Raw genomic sequence first — 24,656 nt, 5'->3', positions numbered from 1 at the left:
ACTGTTGCAAAAAGACAAACAATAGAAGACAAATACGAATACATTCAAACAATATCCTTATTTGACTGACATTAGAAACTGTTTGTTTACATCGGACAACTGGTTTCTGTTTAATTTAGCAAAAGAGTGACGTGTCATGTAATGAAAGCTCGGTCAACAGGATTTCACTTTGTTGAAACGTTTTTCGCTTGTCAACTCTGAAGAAATGAATTGTTTTTTTGGCTCCGAACAATCGCCATGCAGTCAAGATGGACACGGATCAGTTATCCTTCCGCTATTGGCTTGCAAACGAGACATGACCTCGCACCTTGTTAGCCCGGGAATTAGCAGCAAACGTGGCCGTGGAAAGACCGAGGTCAGCGAAATACAGTTAATTTTAAACCGTGCCGGTCTTTTCACAATTAAAGATGAAGAACTACAGACCATGACAATCTGCCCTCAGCATAGAAAAGACCTGAGTATTGATTGGTCGGGTCGAAAAGGACAGATTTGTTGCTACCCAAACCACGAAGGGCTGAAGAAGCGACTAAACCTTCCTCGACGTGTGAATGCTGCTATGTCAGCGGAAATATTTACTGCCTTCAATGTTGTGGTCCCTATTGGCGCAGGTTTGTCTATTCTGCTTTTTTGTGTTTCATTTCAGAATTAACAGCTGATATCGATGCGTACAGCGTAGCACATTCTTTCAGGTTTGAGAATAACTGTACGACGTTATATTTCAGCAATTTTGGTTATTTAATCTGTCAATCTGAATTTGAACTTTCATGAAGTGGCCATCATTCAGAAATATAAAACATGTAAAACAGAATTCTAAAATTTTCTTGTTCTTAACTAATAATTCTGGCCGAAACAAAGACGAGGTTTGCGCGAAGAAACTTTTTGCGTTGAAAGCTAGAAGGGAATGTAAACAAATATACCTTTTTAGCCGCTAACTCGATGTCCGAACATTCTTTTTAGCTTCAGCTAAAAAACGGCCTTTGGATTAAGCGATATAAATCCTAATATAATTTATTTTAATCTAGCAACTCTCGCGAATGAAAATCTGGGGGTTTACACAAAACGAGTTTTGAACGTCTGTGAACCGGTACTTCCACAAGGTCCCGTGTACTAGATTGGTTTAACAAATTATTTGAAAGCACACGAAGAAAGCTTGGTGGCGCATGCCAGAAAAATTGAGTTAAAATTTGCTGACCTGACAACGATATCCAGAATAAGTCGCAGATCCACACCTACTCATAAGGTGGGTGTACCCAGGTAAGGAGACATCTCGGCCAACCACGCTTTCAGAGTGGTCCTGTACCCCGCAGGGCCCCTCCCCTTGATCCGCCACTCACAATAATCGAGTTAAAAGGACAATTATATCGATGTTAATGTTTACCATAGAAGCTCTGTTACTCAAAACGTCCTTCCCTTCTTTTGAGGACGGGGCTCGTTGAGAGGTTTGGTAGGAGTAGCACTGCATTTGGTGAATTTATTTGGACTGAGGCTGATTATGTTCTCTTTTTTTATTGTGTTTAATAACAGCTCTTTGTACAAGTTGCCGTTTAAAACACTACAAGACCCGTGAAAAGAGTGAAGGTGCAGAAAAGGTGGGCGGTTTTGTTTGTACTTCAAAGAAGTGTTAAAGTTTGGGTGTTGCAGTTCTCTGTTATCATTATGTACTCGTACACATTCTTCAATTTGCACTTAGGAGAAAAAAGTCGCAATGCTAAATATGCAACCTTAGCACATAGAAGGAAGCAAGAACGACGTAACAATTTGGCAAAAGCCGACAAGAACTATTCTAAAATTGCTGCTGCAGCACTTCTACCCTAAGAACAGAAAAGCCACGGATTGCCCAAATAGGGAATCTTGTTTTGCTTTTACAACTCTCGACGGTGTATAAGCATGAATATTAGGATTGGGCAAAGCTGAATCTTATAAAGCAGCATATTGGCAGTATATGCTTGCAACAACTTGTGCATGAGTTTCTGAGCCATGGATTTGTAGGGGGCAGAGGTAGGGGTAGGGGGCAGAGAACTGTTACTATACTGGTTACTTAATGCCCTTTAATGATTATCACACAATCATTTGATTTTAGGACCTCAGTGTGCTTTCAACGCCAGTACAAAGCTTAGCACCAGGAACCTCTGAAAGCGGGGACCCGGAATCTCCCAGCCACGACACAGCAATGGCTGAAGATGTTCAGTCAGAGAGGGAACGAGATGAAACTATGTCACTATCGTCACACGCTTCCCAGAGCACTGAACCTGAGGAGGAGGTTAGTATTTGGTGCGATGAAAGAGAACTCCAAAACGAGAGACGGCAGACATTTAATGACGTTCTAAAAAACGTGGCTGGTGGAAGATTTAGTCCTATACGTTCTACCTTGAACGCTTCATGGGATGACATTTCATCCACACAACAAAAGTATTATATGCGCAAAGCACGGGAAGCCGTAACAGCCTCACTGTCAGTAATTTGCCCAGGGCAGGAAAACAAACTTTGGAGGTCTATACGAAATGAATCTTTAATTGAAAGCGAAGATGGCGATTTATCTAAACGGAGACACTTCGACACAAGTACTGGGCTTATCGATGTGTTGATTAAAGCGCATGATGAAGCAGGGTCTTGGCAAACCAAACGTCAAATCCTGTCTCTTTTCGCAAATGACTTAAGCCGCGTAGAGCTACAGAGACTAATTCCTGGATTAAGTAAATGGAGAATTGACCAGGCCCGCCTGCATGCCATTGAAGCAGGGAAAGGGCAGGCGGTTCCAGAGAAGGCCATTTTCCGAACAAGAATCGACCCCGGAAAAGTTGATCACTTCATAAATTTTATTTCGCGTCCAGGTCTACTTCAAGATGTTGCATTTGGGACAAAAACTCTTAAGCTAGACTCTGGTGAGCAAATTATTATTCCTGCTGTTATACGAACAATGATCCCTTCTCGAATAATAAGTCAGTATGTAAGCTACTGTAAAGACCACGAGTTTCAACCAGCGAGCGAGCGTTCATTGTTTAGAATGCTCGGGATCTGCTCTGCTTCCATGCAAAAGTCTTTACATGGCCTCGATAACATCACCGCTGAAGGAACTGAAGCATTCGACAGTCTACTGTCCATGATCGAAACTTTAGTGGAGAATGGTGGAGATGCGCACTGGGGCCAAATAATAGAACAGGCGATGAAAGAGGCTAAGAGGTATTTCAAGACCGATTTCAAGGCGCACGTTGGTAGAGACGAAAACAGCAGCGACCACTGTACTGTACATGCTCTTAGCGATCCTGCCAATCCCGACTTCCGTGGAGAATGTCAACACCGTCATGACACCCTTTGTGATAGGTGCGATTCTTTCGATAGTGGGTTTGAAGAAATCGCCAAGAAAGTGGATGAGATAGACATAACCGAAGATCAGAGGGCTAGGATGAAGTTTGAAAGCAAGGAGTGCGCTCGAGCAATTAATGCTTGGAAAGCACATTTGATTCGCTCTGTAAATCAAGAGGAAGCCAAGCAAAACGCCCTCACCCAGCTTGATGAAGAGACGTGCTTGATTATCGTAGACTGGGCGATGAAATATCTACCCCAGCACTACCGGGAACAAATGTCTGAGTTCTTTGGCAAGCGCGGTAGGAGTTGGCATGTAAGTGCAGTCATAACGCACTTACAAGCGGGAGGTAAATACGAAGTGGAGTGCTTTGTGCATCTTTTTAACAGTTGCAATCAAAACAGCTTCGCTGTGATGTCCGTCATTGAACATCTACTTCACACCATCAAGCTTGAATACCCTTCCATGAACAAGGCTTTCTTGCGATCGGACAATGCTGGTTGTTATCACAATGGGCCCTTGATCCTCAGCCTTCCATATGTAGGGGAGAGGACAGGTGTAAAACCAGTGCGCTACGATTTTTCAGATTCTCAGGCTGGTAAAGATATTTGTGATCGCAAAACTGCACCCATGAAAGCGCACATCAGGAGATGGGTGAATGAAAAACATGATGTAATAACAGCCGAGGACATGAAACAAGCACTGGAATCTCATGGTGGACTCAAAGGATGCAGGGCAGCTGTTGTAGAAGTCGACACGACCAAGGAGACTGGCAGGGATAACAAAATACCTGGTATTAGTCTTCTGAACAACTTCTCCTTTGAGGAAAGTGGGATCCGTACTTGGAGAGCCTACAACATTGGACCGGGGCGCCTTCTTGCGTATGGTTTTGAGAAGCAAGGAAACACCGGCCTGAAAGTAATCCAGCCGTTCAGTCCCAGAACGAAAGAGCGGGGCACTGTCTTAGAGAGTGCTAGGCCCAGGAGTGAAATTTTCTCATGCAGTGAGTCTGGATGTGTCCTCACATTTAAAACAGAGGCAGAAGCTGATGCCCACATGGATTCCGGGCAACACGTCAGAGAACTAGAATCTGAATCCCTCTACGATTCTATCAAGAAGAAGTGGGCTGAAAAGGTAACTGGTGTGAACATGCCTTCGCATGACCACGAATCAGGTCCTATACATTAAAACCCTCCTCTTCACTCAACATAGATAGGCGATCAATAGGATGGGCCCTCAAAACCACCAAAAAGGCATCAAGAATGGAGGATCACGTAAAGAACTATTTAATGCAGAAGTTTAATGCAGGAGCAAGAAGTGGACTTAAGGTGGATCCAGCCCAGGTATCCCGTGAAATGAAGTTAGCCAAGGACGCAAATGGGAATTCTTTGTTTGCTCCAGAGGAGTGGAGAACGGCACAACAGATTACCAGCTTTTTCTCAAGAAGACTTTCAGCAATACAACGAAAAACGCAAACAGAAAAAGATGGGTCAGAAGAAGCCGACGAAGAAATTCCAGAGGAAGACCTTGAAGCACTGGAATCCGAAATTGCCCTTGATGGTTTACGCAGAGCAATACTTCAGGACATGACTGTGCCGCATCATCCCATTGAAACTGGAAAGAGAAATGTTTGCGAACTTTCAAGAGCAAACAAACTGCACATGTTAAAAATAGCCGAGCTAAAAGAAATTTGTGAAAGCCTACAATTATCAGTTTCAGGGTCCCAAGCAAGGAAGAAATCCTTCATTGAGCCCCTGGAAGCGTATGTGAAAACCTGCACATGTTTTCAAACCTGAACATGATGAACGTGCTCTCTGAGATCGCGGCGACTTTTGGTAATTCTCGCTCAAGTTGTGCAGGTTGACGACATCCTTGTTTCATTGGAAGAAGAAAGAAAACTGGAGATTTTCATTGGTCAGGAGGACCCAAAAAACCTAGTAGAAGTTACTCCATAACTCATTATCTGTTTAGTTACGTACTCGATTTGCATGACGTAATCGATCTATTAAAATACGGGTATAATGCTCATTCTTATAGTGAAAAGCCACCGCCTAAGTATTTTCTTTGGAAGCCCGAAGGCATGCCAATTTTCGCTTTGTTGGATTTGAACAAACAAAGAAACGGTTAAGTACAGAGATAATTTTTCAGATGTAAACTTGATTGTCTAGAAACACGTGCTAAAAACGATCCTGTGGATAGGAATCTTCCTTATCAAGCCCAAAAAGAAACAAAAGAAAGAAGTTATAATCCTTCAATCTAATAAAATACGGGTTACACTGATAGGACGGTCAAACCAGACAATGTCAAGAAACTGTTTCCAGTGCCTGTGTTTGATTGTATTCGCATTATTTGCCTTCTATTATTTGTCTTTTTGCAACAGTGAAAAGATTAACAAAGAAAGCCTTCCGGCTTTCTGCCCAGCTTGTAAAATTTTCGCGGGAAAATTCAGCTGAGGTGTTTAGAGGTAACTGGATTTTCAACTTGGTACACATGAAATCACAATGTACACACTTTATCACGAAGTCCGATAAGAAACAAATTTCTTTTGGGCAGCCCTTGAGGTGAATTAAGGACTAGAGTTGTGCGATGTATAATTACATATTGATATCCTTCAGTCAAAATTTGGCGGGAAATATTTTTCGCTGGCAGTTTTTATTGCACTCTTCCGAGGCGACGTAATTCAATTTGCTTATAGATACCAATTTTAACTCGTCTGGTTTTTCATAACTACACAATAGGCTATTAGAGCGTAAGTGTACTTTCGAAATAAACTGCCGCACTTTTATGATAGAGCCGCCCAAAAATCACAAAAATTTGGGTCAAGCTCATTAACGATTCAGCGCTGATTTTTAACACGACGTAGAAATCATGTTTTTTAAGCGACGGCCATTTATCAAATCTTGAACAACTTAGTAGGGGACAAATATTATGTCAAACATATGAAAACTTCAGGAGGCCCTACAAAATGTCTTAAAGGACCATAAAAAGTTGACTGAAATTTCGATTATTTTAGGCCGCTGGAATGCCCAAAATCAGTGAATATTTATATCTCGAAGAAAAAAGAACTTCGGCATCTGCAAATGTGACCGTTACTATTCTTTTCAGGTAGGTTTTACGCTGTGAAAATGTAGAGGTAAACGGTCGACCTCGATCTTTTGCTCGTGCCCGGTTTTCTCTGACAATAACACTTAATGCATTGATCTTTAATACCAATAATTAAATCAATCCTTCTGATTCGGATTTACGGGCGTGCATTTATGTGTTTGGGCTCGGTCTACGTAGTTGCCGTTTGTTCTTTTCGGGAACTGTCTCATTTGTTCTTGAGTTGTTCTCAAGGGCCTGGTGTTTAGCCTTGATTTTATTATTATTATTATAGCAGTGCAAACTTATGTGTGCTAAACGATTGCTAAAGCACAGTTGGGCGCTGTTGCGCAACCTAAAGACCAATGGGAAATAAGAAAATTAAATTAAATAAAAACTTATTATAGAAACTAATACATTAAAATGTCTTCTAAGTAGAGCTTAAAGAAAAAAAAAACTTTTCAAATCTCCTTGTCTGAGATATCACATTAAAATACTTAGAAAATGCTCTACTAGTGTCTTATCCTATATTTTCTCAAGTCCTTTGGAGTATCCTCCCAGTATTTCTAGGATGATGTTGTGCTGGTCTGTGCGGTATCCTCTGAACTGTTGTTTTAGTCCCAGCCGCAAGGGGGCATACTTATCTGTCTTATCCTGGTCTTTCGCAGCTCTGTTGTTCACCCATGGACAACTCATCTCTAAAATAGTGACAATCTTCCGCTTATGGTCCACAACCCTAGCATCTATCCGTTTGGCTCTCACTACCACGTGGTCTGCGTACAGTGGGACATCCCAAAAGGCTTGTGCATCTGCGCTTTCGTAGACAGGTTTTGGCTCGATCGGGGAGTTCCAAGGTGGTACAGTGTCTACGAGTTCTAGATCATGGTTTATCTCAAAAAACAGAATCTTCACCATGCAATTATGCTCATGGAGATATTTGATATGCGCAAGCGCAGAACATCCAGCCAGAATATGTGCTACCGACTCTTGCGCTTTGCTGCAGAGTCTGCATTGCACGTCACGCTCCCTAGCAGTTCTTGTCTTTTTACTCTGGTAGATTCGTGTATTGAGCATCTGCTCGTTCAGCTCATAGATACAGGCAATCACGTGTGATGGACAGGATTTCCACTTAAGCCAGTCAAAACACCCATTACTCAGCTCGGAGTCACTCCATCTCGAGGCGATCAGCTTCCCTTCTCAACTCTGACTTCGCACGTCCTCCTTCAGCTTTTCTTGCTGAGCTCGCTTCAACTGCTGTTTGGTTCTTGTACCTGGGATCTCATCTCCATCCTCAGTACAGCATGTAGGGTTAGGGTGCACCAAATTTAGCTTTATTCCATTTATTAATTGTCTTGTACTTGGCTTCGATGGAAGGCAGACCTTGTACTCCGTACTGCCTTACAAGATGACATAAGGGAGTTGAGCCCAGTGGGTGCTTTTCTCCTTGCTCTACTACGATCTTGCGTTAAAGTTCCGTGATGGGAAGGTGTTGTGTCCACATCAAGTAAGTCAAGGCCGGTAAGGCGTGCTGATTTGAGTCTACTATGCGATTGAAATCAGAGAGCGGACTGGACCATATGATGGAAATTCTGTTCAGATACACCTTGGCGGCGAGTTTAAAGGCTATCTGATCTTCTTGTCTTGTGCTTTCCAACACGCCAAGAAACTTATAGTGAGCTTCCTCTTCTAGACATTTGATCACTGATGCATCGTCAAATGCTAAGCTCTCGGCATCCTCTACCTTCAATCCTCTTTCGATGTGTACAACAGAGCACTTCTTCGGATTCCAGTCCAGGCCGACATCTTGCATTGCAGATCTTGCTGATTCCATCACGGTGTTGAGTTTAGGTGCGGAGGCAGCAAAGATCTTAAGATCATCGATGTACAACAAATGCGTCACTTTGGTACCAATCGGCTTCGAGAGTCTATATCCTTCAGTAGCCTTGAGTTTACAAGAGATGGGATTCAGGCAGAGAATAAATAGGCGCGGACATAGTCTCTGACATCTCCATCTCCAGTTTAGTTCTTGTAACAATCTTGGTATTCCAGGCCTTAGAAAGCTAAGCTTGGTAACCACTTTCGCTAGCCCCCTTAGGAATCGATGTATCGATGTCATCTCACTCAACCACTCGTGGTCCACCATGTCATGAGCTTTGGTCACGTCAACCCACGCCATGCTGAAGTTTCTTCTCCCACGGTGACAATCCTGGGTAACCATCCGGTCAATAAGCAAATTGTCCGTGGTGCCACTGCATCCTTCCTTCGCCCATCTCTACTCCGCCTCCATCAGTCCGTACACATCCAGGTGCTGATCCATAGGTCCTAAAAAAAAATAAGCGGCGAACCATTTATAAACTGTATTCAGACATATTATTATTATTATTATTATTATTATTATTATTATTATTATTATTATTATTATTAGTATTAGTATTATGTGAATTCTTGCTGTATACTCCTAAAGGGCCAGGTCCAAACCATGGTTGATAAATTTTGCTTTTAAGACAAAACCTTCCTTAGTATGTCAGCTGTTCCTAATAAAGTTATTTTTTGTAGCTCATTGGTGTTGATTACCCCAGGGATTTTTTTCCGTGTGCCTTTCCAGTGCCTTCTTGATGAGCCCAAGAGCACCTATAACAACTCGTATTGTTTCTGTTTTCATTCCCCACATTCTGGTTGTTTCTAGGTCTTTATATTTGGAGTGGTCCTTAAGGAGGTGTTTCTGTCTGATGGTACTGCCATATCTACGAGTTTGCAGGTTTTGTTCTTATGGTTTTTGATCCCTATATCAGGCTGGTTAGCTGCTATTTCTCTATCTGTATGTTATTATTATTATTATTATTATTATTTAAGTATAAAAAATTTCGAACTGATAGCAGACAAGAAATAACTTTCAAATAGAAACACACAATTTTAAAGTTACAAAACATGTTTCGGATGATCGACATCCATCGTCAGTTGTGAATACAAGTGAACCGCTAGTCGGTGTTATATAAAGATAGCTAATAAAATGCATGAGTACTGATTAAATAACAACGTAAATGTGAGGTAATAGAAAACACGATGATGAGAAGACAATGGATATTGGACGAGGAAAATTACATTAATTTTATTAGCTATCTTTATATAACACCGACTAGCGGTTCACTTGTATTCACAACTGACGATGGATGTCGATCATCCGAAACATGTTTTGTAAATTTAAAATTGTGTGTTTCTATTTGAAAGTTATAAAAAATTGCGATAAAACATTTCGTAAAACGTTTCGACGTTTGGCTTACCTCATTATCACGTCAAAAAGTGAAAGATAAAAAACGATCTTTAAGCAAAGAGTTTTAAAAAAGATTCCATCACCTATGTCTTTTTGTATTAAAACCTTTTTAATCTGTCATTTTTTGACTTACTAATAACGATAGCCAAACGTCGAAACGTCGTCTACAAACTTTAATATGCTTTTACGAAATGTTTATCGCAAATTTTTATCGTTAAATGTTTTAAAAAACCGCTTCTTTTTCGTGTTTATTATTATTGATGATGATGATGATGATTATTATTATTATGATTATTATTTATTCTTATTATTATGATTATTATTGTTATCCTTACCATTCCCGATCAGACGCAACGTACTCGTATCACGAACTCACATTTGATTTACCACTCTTCTGCATTTTGTTTTAACGGTATAGTAAGTGGCATTCATAAATTCGTGAAAGATATTGATGTACGACTCAATGGTAAAAAAGTGTATGATTGCAATGATGCCAATCATTTTGTGAATATCAAAAATTTATTGGAATATAGTCCTGTATATGCTAAAAGCACAGGAACAAACGAATTCTTTTTTCAATATACCAGTGCTCATGCAGAGTCAAGAGTAGTTCAAGCAAATTACAATGCAGGCTTCTTGGAACGAAAATTGTTGGAGCATCATCTGTTGTTGATTTTGACCTACCCTTAAACAGGTATTCATTTTTCGAAGCATTGGAAAACGAATCATTGCCTTCCACAAGAATTGAAATAAAATTGATAATTGAATCTGACAAAAACCTTATTTGGCAATCTGCTGAAACTGAAAATGCAGTTTGTACCGAGAATAGGTTTTAATTCTGAAGGACAAACGTTGTATATGAGTCAATATCTTAAACCGCATAAATGGACTTAATTGAGAGAAAATATTGCAAGAAGCAGTTCTACACAACAAAGATCAGGACATTTTACAATATCTTCTGGTGAATCAAAGCCTCGTCATGTTTTTGTTTTCATAATCGATGATGCTAATTTGGATAACCAAGAAGCTAATCCATTTTTGTATGACACTTTTTCCGTATCAACAGATCCAAGAACAATGACTGAATATCATCTTGAAGTTGGAAATGGTATCGAATACCCTGATTTACATTACAATCCTACAGAAGATTTAACACGAGTATACAGTGAATTTGGGGAAGGAACGTTTTTGACAAGAACAAATTTTAAAACACTGACCCCATTCATATATTTCCATTTAAAAAAACAACAAACAAAAAGCAGATATCAAAGATGGAACAGGAAGACTAGAGTTTAGATATGAACTCTCGGGAACAACAGCTACTGCTTATAGTATTTATGCATTGACTCTCAGTGAACAAGACGTTGAATTGGTTCAAAAAGATGGTAAATTGTTATTTAGATAAAGTGTATTCAATAAGTTTTATGCATTTTTATGTAACATATGTTATATACAAGAGATGACTTTTTATCATGCACATGGAGTTAAATTGTCAGAAGGAAAAAAAAGAAAATTAGCAAAAGCAGTAAATGATAAATCACCATTGACTCTTCGATTGAGTTCAAATCAACTATCAGGGCCTCATCAATTAATGCTCACAAAAACTCAGATCAAAAGAATACAAAAAGCTATGAAAAAAAAACAGAAGAAGAAATCAAAATATCGAAATCACAGATAAACAATGTATTATCAATTGGAAAAGGCCTCCAAGTTGATAAATCATGGCAAAGGAGGTCTATTCCAATATATCTACCAAAAACGTTACCAACAATACCAATAAGAGACGGTGCTAATATGTATTATCCGTATATGCCACCTCCTCCTATATATGGATCATGGCAGATTATGGCCCAACAAAAAAAGTACATGGGTCTAAAACTCGTCAACAAAGCGCTTAGCAGCTTTGATTTGATCGATTGGGTTAAAAAGTTAAACATAAAACATTTTCGAGGTATGTAATCAAGAGACCGTCGATCTCCCAAAACGAATCATGAAAAAAAAGAAGTTGGAATCATTAATTGAATACAGTAATAGGACCTGGCACTCATTGGGTTGCATACAGAAATATTGACCCGAAATATACAGAATACTTTGATTCTTTCGGTCTGAAAATGCCATTGGAAGTAATTGATTACCTTAATAAAAGTGGTAAACCATTGGTTTCCGGCGATGAAGGAGAGAGAAATTCTGTTTTATGCAACTATTGGGATTTATATTATTTGATCGAAAGTCAACGAAGAAAAAGCACATTAGAAACCGTACATAATGCTAGATTTGACATGGGAGACAAAAGCATAAACAATCGTTTCAACTATTTCAAAATGTCGTTAGAATTGTCCAGTCGTTAATTGCCAAAAAAAATCAGAGTGTGTTAGCTTCTATGCAGTCGATGTTGGAAAGTTCTTTGACAGATCTAAAGCGTCCTCACGCGGACAGAGCCGACTCTCATCTCAGAGAGATTAAGAAACTCATGTTTGACGAGCCGCATCGATTTAAGAAAAAAAGGAAACGAGGACCAATATAGGTTCAATATCTTAAAGTCGGCGACGCTATTGAAGAAGCCAAGGAAGCCTGTTCATCCCAGCACTCAGACCAAACCGTGATCCTGTTTTGCTTGTAACAAGCCAGGACATTGGAAGGCTCAGTGTCCTCTCAATTCTTCCAAGTTTCAGTTTGCTCAATGACTAGCCGCCGATCAAGACGATCAAGGACAGGTTGAAGGTGTTGTCAATTCCATATTTGCTTCTAATGATCTAAGTGTCAATTGCCATGGTGAAATTTCACATTCAAATGATTTAGATGTCGTAGTTGAATTGAAGTCACTGTTAAATTATGAGTTTACCTCAGGTCAACCGAATACTCCTTCGGTGCGTGGTCGTCTCGCTTTATGTTATGACGAGTGGGTAAAATTAGGCGCTCCAGGTTTTATTTTAAGCGTTAATTGTACGTGATGGTTATAAAATCCCACTCGTAGCTCTGCCGCCTCCCAAATTTAGTTGCAACAATACTTCTGCGCTGAACGATCCTTCTTTTGTTTCAGAGTCTATTTTTGATTTGTTAAGAACTACGCGTGTTGAGATTTTGGATCATCGGTACAATCTTCAGGCAAGAAGAGAGTAAATAAGCCGCGAAAGGAACTATTTATACGAGGATAACCGTGAACGTAGATTTTGTACCATTTATACGGAGTGTTCGCGGCCAGAGTTAGTTATTTTCTCTCGTATAAACGGCCCTATTGATCCTTGATTTGAGGCATGTCAATTTGCATGTTTTTAAACGGAAGTTGAGATATAAAGACCTTTCTGTCAGGGGCACCCAACGAGAATAAACCACTTAGACATAGCATTGGTAAACGCATTTTAGTATTTAAAAAGTAGATATAGGCATATTTTTATCTGTTCGGATTTCCTAGCTGAAAGCGATCCGAAAATTATAGGGATCAAAACTTACCTTTTCGAAAAAAGGCTCCCTAAAATTCTAGGCGACCTTTTTAGGGTAAAAATCCGTTTAAAATGGGCAATTATACCATTTTTCAGATGTTCTAAAATCCTAGGAGAGGCAGGCAAGCAAGAAATTTTACAACAAATGTTCCGAAAATTCTAGATCTCAAATCGTCTTCCGAACAGATATTTTCCGAAAATTGACGTTGGGTGCCCCTGTTTCTGTAGCCATTCAGATCTTCTCTACAAGGTTTTATCTTTTCAAGATCGATCTTAAGTCTGGAAATAATCAGGTCGAAATTTTTCCGGAGCACGGGAAATATTTAGCCTTCTCCTGGGATTTTGGTGATGGTGTAGATATATACTTTCCGTTCACAGTTTTACCTTTTGGCTTGTCATTAGCACCGTATTTATTCACTAAATTACTAAAGCCTGTTTTGACTTCATGGAGGTGTAAAGGAATTCCCATGGCTATTTTTCTTGACGATGGTTTAGGGGATGGCGTTAGTTTCGTCAAGGCTAAAATTAACAGCTTGATTGTTCACGCCGATTTGACTCCGTATGGTTTTCTAATTAACGAAGACAAATGTCTTTGGGAGCCCGTTCAAGTTATTACTTGGCTCGGCACTGTATTTGATACTGATCGAGGTTTTATTTTGGTTACTGAGAGTCGTATTTCTAAACTAAAGAGTAGCATTAAGCTTATGCGCAAGGTTGATTGTAAGTTTGTCAAAGTTAGAGAGCTTGCCTCTGTTGTAGGCCAAGTCATTTTGCTCACGCATTGTGTTGGAAGCGTAGCTAGGATTATGACACATTCTATGTATGCCGTTGTTAATCAGAGACTGTCATGGAATTCTGGGGTTGAATTAACGAAGGAAGCTTGTGATGAACTAGCATTTTAGGGCGAGAATGTCGATTCCCTTAATTTCCATTCCCCTTGGGCACCTTTGCAGCCTCCTGTTAACTTTGTCTATTCTGACGCATCCGATCACGCCTGTAGGTCTTTCATTGATAATGACCACAAGATTTTTCATCAAAATTGGAGTCCGGCAGAAAGTTCTAAAAGATTAATGAAGCTTAGGACCGTAGAGTTAGCGCTATCTGCCTTCGCCCTCGAGCTTCAGGGCAAAAACGTTGCTTGGTTTACTGACAGCACTAGTGTGGTCAGCATTAATTAATATTGTTCACAATGGGAGTAAGATTACAGAACCCTTCAGTCACTTGCGCTTTCTAATTTTAATGTTTGTGCCCGTCATGGTATTTACCTTGAAACAAAGTGGATTCCTAGGAGTTTTAATTATCAGGCTGATCTTTTGAGTAGAACCATCGATTTTGACGATTACACCATACATGACGATGTGTTCCACATGCGTGACTATAAATGGGGTCCCCACACAGTGGATAGGTTTGCCGGTGCAGCTATAACGCCAAGGTTTCGCGTTACAATTCCAGGTTCTACCAGCCTGGCACGGAAGCTGTAGACGCTTTCACCCAAAACTGGCATGGAGAAAATAACTGGATTCATCCTCCGGTCTCGCAAATTAGTAGAGTTATTGCACATGCTGGAGCGTTTAAGGCTGTAGGTACTCTTGTCATTCCCATGTGGAAATCATCATATTTCTGGTTGTTATTATGTGAAGATAGAATGGAATGGAATGCCTTTGTGCGCGATTGGGTGATACTTCCCAAGTTTAAGAATCTCTTTATCAAAGGTAAAGCCAAGAATAACGTTTTGGTTTTTTGGTTCAAAGGGTTTGTCCTTTAGCGTGGTGGCCCTGCGTCTGAATTTTAAGCAACCACAGAGACAGCTTTTCTCGGGTTTTTGCGCCGCTTACGGTAGCAGTTGTCCACAATTTAATAATTGTTAGGGTCTTTGGAATCCGCTTTTGGCGAAGTCTTTTGACACTTCGGTCTTTTTACGCTTCTTTTGTAAGCGACTTCTGGGTGTTTAAACACTCTAGTGTTTGGAAGCTTTCCTCTATTTAAAGGCTTGCCTTCTGCCGGCTGCTTTCCCCGGCTCATTGCGTTCGCGTGCTAGATAAGCTATGTGTAATTTGTAATGTTCTTAACGCCTCACAAGTTGGGTGAGAAGTAAATAAAATGAATCGCAAACTCTTATTGCTTGTCTTTCTCCTACCCTTCCAGGAAAAGTCGCTTGTGGTAGTTAGCCTCATGTCCAACAACTCTAACACTTCCAAAATCCATTTCGTGGTTGTTTTCTTGAACATGGCAGACGATCTTGGAGTCATGATCAAACATAACAACAGCCCTTTTGTGCTCTGTAATGCGAGTTTTCAGTGATCGCTTTGTATACTACGGTCAAACCGAACGATCACTCAAAACTCGCATTACAGAACACAAAAGGGCTGTTGCTATCACGGTTTGACCATGACTCCAAGATCGCCTGCCATGTCCACGAAAACAACCACGAAATGGATTTTGGAAATGTCAGAGTTGTTGGACTTGAGACTAACTACCACGAGCGATTTTTCTTGGAAGCCTGGTACTCAATAAAGGATCCGCAGTCTGTAAATGACCACATCCTCATCCCAGAGGTCTACAAGACTCTGGCATGCGCATAAGTCTCGCGCTAAGTTTTCAAGAAACTGCACGCTTATTTTCATCAGCGCGCGCTCGACGTGCTTTTATTTGAATCGCGCGTGCTACAGTTATATTGCAACTCATGAAGGCTTAAGCACCAGACGAAACGTCTTGCACAAAACATTAAAAAAAAACTAGTCAGTGTCAAACCATTATCTTACCATGTCTTAGCTTATGCGGGTTTTTTTAGATCCTAGGAGGTTCTTTATCTCAGAATGAATCACATTCATTTCGGAATCCATGCAGGGTTTATGATTATCAAACCTCGATTATCAAGTAGAAAAAAGTAAGACCGACCAGCTTCGACAAGGCGATTTAAAAGCCGATTAACGCTAATCCCAGATTAAAAATTAACCGAGGAATTAATTTCTCTACTCCTAAATGCTGTTCAACGCTGATATTCGGCAAAACTTTACATTAGAAGAAGTCAATCTTGAAAAACAAAAATAAGCAAAAGAAACTTTCACCAAAAAGTTAAAAACTTGAAACAAAAGATTACGCTAATCCTGGATTAAGCTAATCGGCTTTCGAACAACCGGGCCCAGGTTGTTATTGCTCAATCAGGGGGTAGCGTCTGCCCGGTTTTCGTATTGAAAACCTACCTTCGAAAATTAAATATTGACCCCCACCCCAGTGAATTTATTTTCCAACCATTGGTTAAAACTAAGTCCTCCTACAAGTTGACTCAAAAGAACAAGTCTATTTCCTATACAACGTTTAGGGATCAGTTAGCCAAAAGCCTACGGAATGTAGTTCCGGATCCCTCTGTTTATGGGACTCACTCCTTTTGGTCAGGTGGAGCCTCTAGGGCCGCCAACAGTGGGGTTAGTGATAGGCTTTTCTAGCGACATGGCAGATGGAAGAGTGTCGCAGCTTAGAATGGTTTCATCAAGGACGGCATCTCTGCACGACTTTCAGTCTCGAAGTCTTTGGGGCTTTAGTTCGTTTTCTCTGCTCAGCAAGCCTTATACTTTTTCTTCTACAATCCTAGACAAAACTGTTGGGAAGGTTAGTACTTTTGAAGTCTTCATTGCTTCTCTCCCCTCCCCCCTCCTTCAATGTTGTGCAAAACTGAATGGTTTCAGTGGAAAATTGTTGACTTACCTTCCAACATTGAATAGGGGGGAGGGGGGCTATGTAAGAGAAAGTGAAACTATTTCTTTTGGGCTTTAACAGAAGCAGATTGAAATACAGCTCTGGTGTGGTTCATTTACATAACCTTCCCAACTACTTTTGTCTATGATTGTAGGTTGTTGGTATAACGTATCGTTATAGTTACTGGTGCTCGGCCTAATCCGCCAAAAAAACCAAATGGTTTTTTGCTCATGTTGCGTAGTGCGTGGTGGAGCTGAAATATGGAATTTATGGCGTTTGAGTGTATACGAATTAGCCGGAAATGAAATATTTCTACGGTACTGGAGCAGTGATGACTGGAAATAGTCAAGCCGAGGTGCATTACGGGTTGCCAGGGAGGAATAAATAAGAAATGTGTATCACGTGGGATAGCCAATCTAGGCCGACACCTCCTTTGACCTTCGATATTTTAGTCAACGCGGGTACGTGCGTTTGGATTTTGCAGCCTCGTAGGATGGGCTATTTAGAGCTAGAGCCATGGTTCCTATCCAAATTTCCTGCCGTCTTTTTTCCCCACAGGGTTTTTTGCTGCAGGTTTTTTCTGGCCTCTGTCTGACAGACGTATCTGTGTAAACTGTTGCGCAGCTCTGCCTCTGTTTTATGCCTTTAATACTTAGATCTTGTATTAGGTTGTTGGTATAACGTATCATTATAGTTACTGGTGCTCGGCCTAATCCGCAAAAATAGACCTAATGTTTTTTTTGCTCATGTTGCGTAGTGCGTGGTGGAGCTGAAATAAAGAATTGATTTGTTTAAAATCAGGGAAACTAATTAGCCTGTCTTAAGGACGGGCAATTGGAAAAGGGATCTTTGACGACCCTATAGGAACTGCTAAAAACATATCTGGCATTACAGGAAAAATATTGCCTAGTACATAGTACGTTTTTGACCGATATTGGTCTGGAGATATTTTCAAAAGTGCTTTCGGAACTCACCATGGCATTTTTTCCAAACAAATTTGGACAGGTGTATATGCCTAAAGACTATCGTTTTGCTTGGAGATATAATCCAAAAACGAAAAAAACAAGAAGAAGGTGAGATAGTGTTTTAATGCCTGATAATGTTTGGTATTACAAAGATACTCATAAGCCAGTGTTTGGTAAAGGATTTGATATACATAAAGCTATTGGTAAATTACCAAGACCAAAAGCAGGTTATACTCCAGGCAAATATATACAAATATATGGGTCCTTACAATCCTTTACACGAACAATTAGAATATGATAAAAACACCGTCGAGGTTAATAAATGGTGTGTACAACCTTATAACAAAGTAGATGAGATAGCAGCTTACCAAGACATTTGCTATGAGATGGGAAAAAACAAGGGTGATTGTGACCATCAAGTGGTTAAAGCGTTGGATGAGATACCTTATGGAGAAATGCCAAATTAAAATGGCGGCAGACTGCTAGATTCATAATTAACACAAAACAAAAACTTGGCTTGGTGTTAAATCAAAAAGGCTCATAATATTACGTGAAAAGAATTTTGCGCGCATCGAATTTGGTGAAGATATTGATTCGAGTGAGAAAATGTAGACGCATGAAAGTTTGAGCGAAAACCTTTAGGAATGACTTTAGAACTGAGGCAACAGCCCTATCCCGCTACAGTTACAAAGCTGTCAGATGCTCACAGTGCACGCTTAAATTTGTGGTGAAAAGAAGTTGTGAGGTAACTTGAAAATGATCAACATGTCTGACATGTCAACCCAGAGGCCAATGTTTCTCGATACCCTTATATTTTCTGAAATCTTTCTGGGTTCAGTACTTTGATAGTAACCAGATGTCTTCTCAGGAGGCTATTTACCCAAGACTTCTACCATGGCACTACAATGATATACAATACCAAAACAATATCGTGCACTGTTAAAGCTACATATTACGCAAAGACAACTTGAATCTCCTGGAAGACAACACGCAGCTCAGTTGACAATATGGAATAAATCGCTTTGTTACTTCACTACCACACGTGAGCAATGCGTGTCTATTGTTTCTAAAAATGACAGGAATTTCTTCTTTTTGACAAATGATCGATAAGTAGGCCGGTAGCCAGGTTTTTAACCTTAGAAAAGGATCTGTTTCGCCGTATGAACGTGTGAACCAAAGGGCCTCTGCTGGTATGACTTCTGTGTGACCCCTTAAATGGTCTTAATGACCCCTGACTTGAAAAAATTGCCTAGAACGGTGCACGTACCTCAGGCAACCCAGTGTACGCTTACGGAACGTCTAATTTACTTTGAATTGCGGTATTCTTTATGCCATTTCTTTGGCTGTGTAAAATAAGAAATGATCTACCTAAAATGAAATGTTTGCCTTGTAAAATAGTCTTAAGTAATTTTATTTCATATTTCATAATTTCTACCACTTAGACTAAGTACCTTTATTACTGCACCATTAAGTATGCAAAGAAGGGAATTATTTTTTATTATCTATGGAAACATATAACACACCATAACACGAACCCGATGGGCAACAAATCACGCATGCGCACAACCATTTCACCCGGTTAATAGGCCTTATTCACGATAGGCACCCTGTTGGTTTTCAAATTGTCATGCAAATTAGCGATGTGTTATGATGGGGGGAAACGTTGAAAATAAGCAAATTGCGGAAAATCGGGTCATCGAAATATTGAAATAACATTGAAAAAAGTCCATTTTAGTATTTAGAATTAAGTACTTTTTATACAAATGTTATATCCTTTGATTGCCTTTGACATTTGGACTTTCTACTTCGTTATCTGCTCGTTTTTCACTCAAAAAAAACGTCGAAGTAACTTGTGTAATGATTGTATTTTACTGTTTAGGTGATAAACATTAAATGAACATGAAACAAATCATCTGTGTGGCTAAGGTGTTCGTTATAACCTCTCGAAATTGTGTTTTTTGCCCCCTCAAAAGTGTGTAGCTAATTTGCATGATAATAGCAAATCCAACATGGCGGTCATCGTGAATAAGGTCTATTGGCAGCTATGGACAGCTGTTCAAAAAAAAAGCCAACATAATACCCGATTCGGAAATCATTGAAAGTATTTTCCTGTCTATAGATTTTTTCGCTTCGAATTCCATTTTAGAATTTAAAATCGGATTTTGATTTTCTTTAGAAAACACAACTTCTAAGTAGTTAGATTTCAACTGGTTAAGTTCCCAACATTAAGGCCTAGTTTATATGCCACGCTATTGTCACATTTAATTCAGATGAATTTAATTCCAGGTCCTACTTTAAAACATATTCGACGATAAAGCGACGTCTAAAAGCAGTTCAATTCGTCTGTTAAATTAAATTCGTCTAACACGCTTTATCTGTCTTAGGAAGACGGATAAAATATCCCCCATTGACGAGTAAAATCGTTTTCCGTTAAATAGGGTAAAATACGATGGCTGGCCTGTTCAGGCCGGTTTGGGTGTAAAGCGTCATCAGTTATTTTCGTACATTATGAATTATGCCTCTGACCAGGTGCATCGCATTCCGGCTGAGAAATATATTCGACGATAATTCGACCAATTAATTTCGACGCGTAAAACCACGGTACAATTAAGGTCAACGGAAGGACAAATTTAATTGGAATTAAATTCATCTGAATTAAATTCGACGATAGCGTGACGTACAAACTAGGCCTAAATTGGTCTTTTTAAGCGGTACGTTTGTGGATGGTAATTACTTTGAATTTGCCACGTTATTAAGCCATTCTTTTGCCTGTGTCAAAAAGGAAGTGATCTATCCAAAATGAATTGTTTGCCCTGTAAAAATGGTCTATAGTTAAGTAATTTTATTTCATTGTTTCTATCTCGTAATCTAAGTATCCTTATTCCAGCACAATTACGTCTGCAAAGAAAGGAATTGTTTCCCATTATAAGAGGAACATCTTCGCGACAAGCTGCATCAAGTTGATTGAGTCTTAATAGACGCTGAATAAGTAAATCCAGTGGACCACGAAAATTTCAAGAATGAAGTCAGAAAAGATTGCTCTTCTCTTCATAACCTTTTTTGTCGTGTCTCTCGTGCACGAAGCTCATTGTATTCATTTTCCGTTTCCACCAGCGAGAAAACCGGTAAGCAATAATTACACTTGCTTAAACGTTTTTTACTGTTGAAATTAGCTCAATCCTGATCATGAAGGCCGCGGACTGAACAATGTTGAAGACTCTTTACTGCATGGACCTTTCAAGTTGTATGGGTCATTTTCAGAAAGTCTTCCATTTTGAATTGACTAAGTCTAAGTGCACTTCTTCGTCACCATAATTTCATAAGATAGACGGCTGGTGAACAGGCAACTTTGCATGACTGTATGGACCAGTGTGAAAATAGCGTGTTTAAATGTATTACGAACTTCCAAGCCGTGAACGCACAGTTGAGATGTCCACCGGTTGAGTAAGTCAATTGGGTGCGTGCTTTGTCAAAAGCGATATTTTTTACTATTATTTTGCATCAGACGATGGTTCTAAATGTGTAAAATGTCCATCAGATTGAGGTGTAAAAGTAAAGGGCCATCGCTTCTTGTCTACATGCGACTGTCATAACGGCTACTGCAACAGCAGTAAAAATATAATTGTATGTTCAGTAGCCAGTTTCAATCAATCATAGAGCTGATATATATGCTTGCTTTTGCAGAACGGAGTGGTAGAGGAACGTCGCCGGAGTGTCTGCGCTGTGGCAAGGAACTTGGGCTGTGAATTGACCCACAAGAGGGACCAAGATACTAATTACGTGAACTGACACCACCAGACCGATCATCAGTTGACCATGAACCTGCAACGGATGAGAAAACGTGCAGTTTATAACGTAGCTTACAAACAAAACTATGTAAAAAATGTAGATCTCGAGAGTTAAAAGAATAAATTCATTGTCGTTGAATATGGTGAAAGCGGAGGATTCCAGCATTCCTTGTTTAATTGCTTTTTTTTTATCCTTGTGTCAAAGAGGAATTGGAGGAACATTATGCAAAGCGGAAGCCAGACTTTCCCCTGAAAAAAATATTGCTTTATAAATTAAATTTGCGCCACCACATTCACTTGTGATTTCCTGCAGCGCTTAGTGTCACGTTCTTCATTTGGTATGAAACCCCAAATCGCACAGTGTGAAAGGTTATCTTTATGGTTCAAATTTAAAATTCGATTACTGCAACACATGGAATGAGGCCACCCCCTCGCCCTGCCTTATTTCAGGAACCTGGATCAATTTTTTTTTCTTTTGGGGCGGGGGGGGGGGGGGGGAATATTGCAATAACTGTCCCTATAATGGCTATCTCTAAAACAGGGAATGGGGAACGGGGAATCTCTAAAATAGGGGGGGGGGGGATTACTAAAATAGGAAATGTCTAAAAGGAGGAATTACTAAAATAGGGAATCTCTAAAAGGGGGAATCACTAAGAGGGGGAATCTCTAAAAGGGGAAATCTCTAAAATGGGGAATCTCTAAAAGGAGGAATTACTAAATTGGGGAATCTCTAAAAGTGGGATTCTCTAAAATGAGGAATCTCCAAAATGGGGAATTACTCAAATGAGGAATCTCTAAAAGGGGGAATCTCTAAAAGGAGGAATCTCTAAAATGGGGAATCTCTAACATCTTTTCACCTCCAAAGAAAGTGTGACAGTTATCAATCACCGGGGAGGAAATGAATGGCTTTCAGAAAGCGCTGCATTAAAACATTAGGAAATCTATCAGCAGCTGGCAACTTCTTACTGCGATCGCAAGTCTCACATACAGTATTCATGAAACGACGCAGCAGTAAAAGGTTGTGAGAAAGCCTTAGACCTTAATTATTATAGCAATCGGCTCGCTTAGCTTTCTTTCTTTACCGCTAGCCGTATAATGAAACTTAAGAAGGGGCTTCGCGGAGTGTTCACAAGCCAACATCAGTGGCAATTTCGCTTCAAATTGAAAGAAATTCAGTGTCAACAAAAAAAAAACGTATTTCTTAAGTCACTGAAGGATGTAGCGTCCCTTTACGTATCAGGGGATTCATATTAGTCGGCCTTTGCGAGCTAATAGATCGGCCTTGCAAATTAGCAATTTATAATTCTTTGCAATGAACACCGCCCCTTTTTTACTGTGTTAAACTAGTCGAATTTTACACACACGATCCGCAGACATCTTACGAAGTAGGGCAACAAATAATTTAATTGACTGTCTGGAAATAGAAATGTGGGAAGACATGATGGTGTTTACTTTTCTCGGACGCATACAAAAAAAGCCATCGCAATTGGACCGATTCATGCAACAGTAGTGTACAATGAAATTCTGAATGATAGTAATGAGAATATGTAAAATCCAAAGCATCCTCGAGATATTCAGTAGTTTTGTCGAGTCATTTTCTTAACACTTTTAGTTGTGTGGTACTCAATTTAATGGATACCTCGTCGTTCAGTCGCACACAAACACATAAAGGGGAAATCTAAGCAGTGGATGACGAAAAGCATAAAAAACAATTAAAGAAATACTAAATTTTCCCGAAGATGTTCGCGATGGCGGGAAAACCATAAAAAATGTATTTTCGCGACAGGCAATGTTTTGTCTTTTCTCAGCCGCGTTGATGTTAAGTGATCATGCTTGAGTTTAAATTTCCCTTGGCTTTTGCCAGTAAAAAAAAAAGGCTGGAAGGATTTGGTGGGAAGACCTCGTCGGCCAAGAAGTGATAGGTCAAGAGACCTTTCGAGCGGTGTTTTTGACTAAGTTTCAAGCTGAAGAAAAGCCCGCAGAAAATGTAATTGTAAAAAAGCTGTTAAGTACAGCTCAGGATTTTACGGCAACGTTCACCAAGGAGGCCAAGACTTTAAAAGCCGTATGTGAGGATCCAATGGCGATGATAATCGAATATGTGTACTTTGCTCGAGACCTTTGGGGGTGAGGGAAAATTAGTTCCTTGAAAACCTTCCTTAGCTGTCTCGATCAAAACGATGATCAGGGAATTGGTCTTATGTTCATGGAAAGCATTGGCAGTGATGTGCAAAAATATAGGGCCTTTGAAATTAGAAATTATTATAATGCGTTCTTAAATTCTGCTCACGACTGATATCCCACAGTGCAATCAAATGTCGAAAATAAGATTATTCTTTTGCTTCTTCTTTTGCTCGACTGTTGAATTGTCAAAGGTGCTTAGAAGGACTCGCCTCTCTACTCCTCTCGCGTTGTACGTTTCTTTCAAAATGTAATGAGCAAGGTTTTCTGACTTTAAAGCCATTAACCTGTCTTTTTTCATACGGTATTTTGGCAAAAAGTTCATATTCTATGTTTCCTTCATACATATATGTAACCGGCTACAAAACCGCGTGACAAACAAGAAAAACGATTGTTATATAACTCAATCGCTGCTGGAGATTTTGCCGAAAGTCTTATCTGGCCAAAAAGAACCTAAACTGTCCCAAACATCAAGTCTACCCAACGAGCAAACTAAGCCAAAAGCTTTTGAAAGACGTTTCTAGGCTGAGCCTCCTTGTCATGTATAAAGAGTGTCTAGCTGTGTCTAAAGAGATGTTTTTTATCACCTAGAAAAATTTGATCTGTTCTGATATCTTAGCTGAAAATTGAAGTGTCGGAAAACTTTAGGGAATGATCTCTTCATCTCAGAAATTTCGAGCTGAACGTTGCCTTCCAAGAACTTCCAACCGAACCATTTGCTCATCCGAAACTGCTAGGTGTTCTTGACACCCGAAATGCTGTTACTATGTTGTAAGTCCGAACTGTTTCATTCTTCTGATCTAAATATTGCAGGAAATCTTTTTCATTTGAACTGCGGAAAAGTCTTAGGCTTGGCTAAATCTGTATATTAAACATGACATACACGCACAACTGATATCCATGTTGTTTTCTGATCTCGGTGAACGACGT

At 39.8% G+C, this 24,656-nt stretch overlaps 1 protein-coding gene, 1 long non-coding RNA gene and 1 pseudogene across 3 annotated transcripts; 2 read left to right on the top strand and 1 right to left on the bottom strand.

Annotated features, from left to right (window-relative positions):
- The first annotated feature begins 205 nt into the window (after positions 1–205).
- Positions 206–5,181, top strand: LOC137991258 (uncharacterized; annotated as a pseudogene).
- A 2,669-nt stretch (positions 5,182–7,850) lies between these two features.
- LOC137991257 (uncharacterized) lies at positions 7,851–8,561 on the bottom strand. Its single transcript, XM_068836371.1, has one exon. It carries the CDS (start codon positions 8,559–8,561, stop codon positions 7,851–7,853), a length of 711 nt encoding a protein of 236 aa, XP_068692472.1.
- A 3,801-nt stretch (positions 8,562–12,362) lies between these two features.
- On the top strand, positions 12,363–21,694 carry LOC137990030 (uncharacterized). 2 transcript variants are annotated; one of them, XR_011121104.1, is made up of 3 exons: positions 12,363–12,377; positions 20,645–20,882; positions 21,442–21,694. It is a non-coding gene; the product is annotated as an uncharacterized lncRNA (long non-coding RNA). The 2 variants fall into 2 exon arrangements; XR_011121105.1 differs by lacking the exon at positions 12,363–12,377 and adding an exon at positions 20,454–20,468.
- The last annotated feature ends 2,962 nt before the right edge of the window (positions 21,695–24,656 follow it).

Source organism: Montipora foliosa, chromosome 2, assembly GCF_036669935.1.
Source record: "Montipora foliosa isolate CH-2021 chromosome 2, ASM3666993v2, whole genome shotgun sequence".
In the NCBI taxonomy this organism is placed as follows: Eukaryota; Metazoa; Cnidaria; class Anthozoa; order Scleractinia; family Acroporidae; genus Montipora; species Montipora foliosa.
The sequence above is the reverse complement of the archived record's forward strand: the minus strand, read 5'-3'. Positions and strand labels throughout refer to the sequence as shown.

What these genes read in the sequence shown, in the direction of transcription:
- LOC137991257 (XM_068836371.1), bottom strand. Translation starts at nt 8,561, where the DNA reads ATGGCGTGGGTTGACGTGACCAAAGCTCATGACATGGTGGACCACGAG.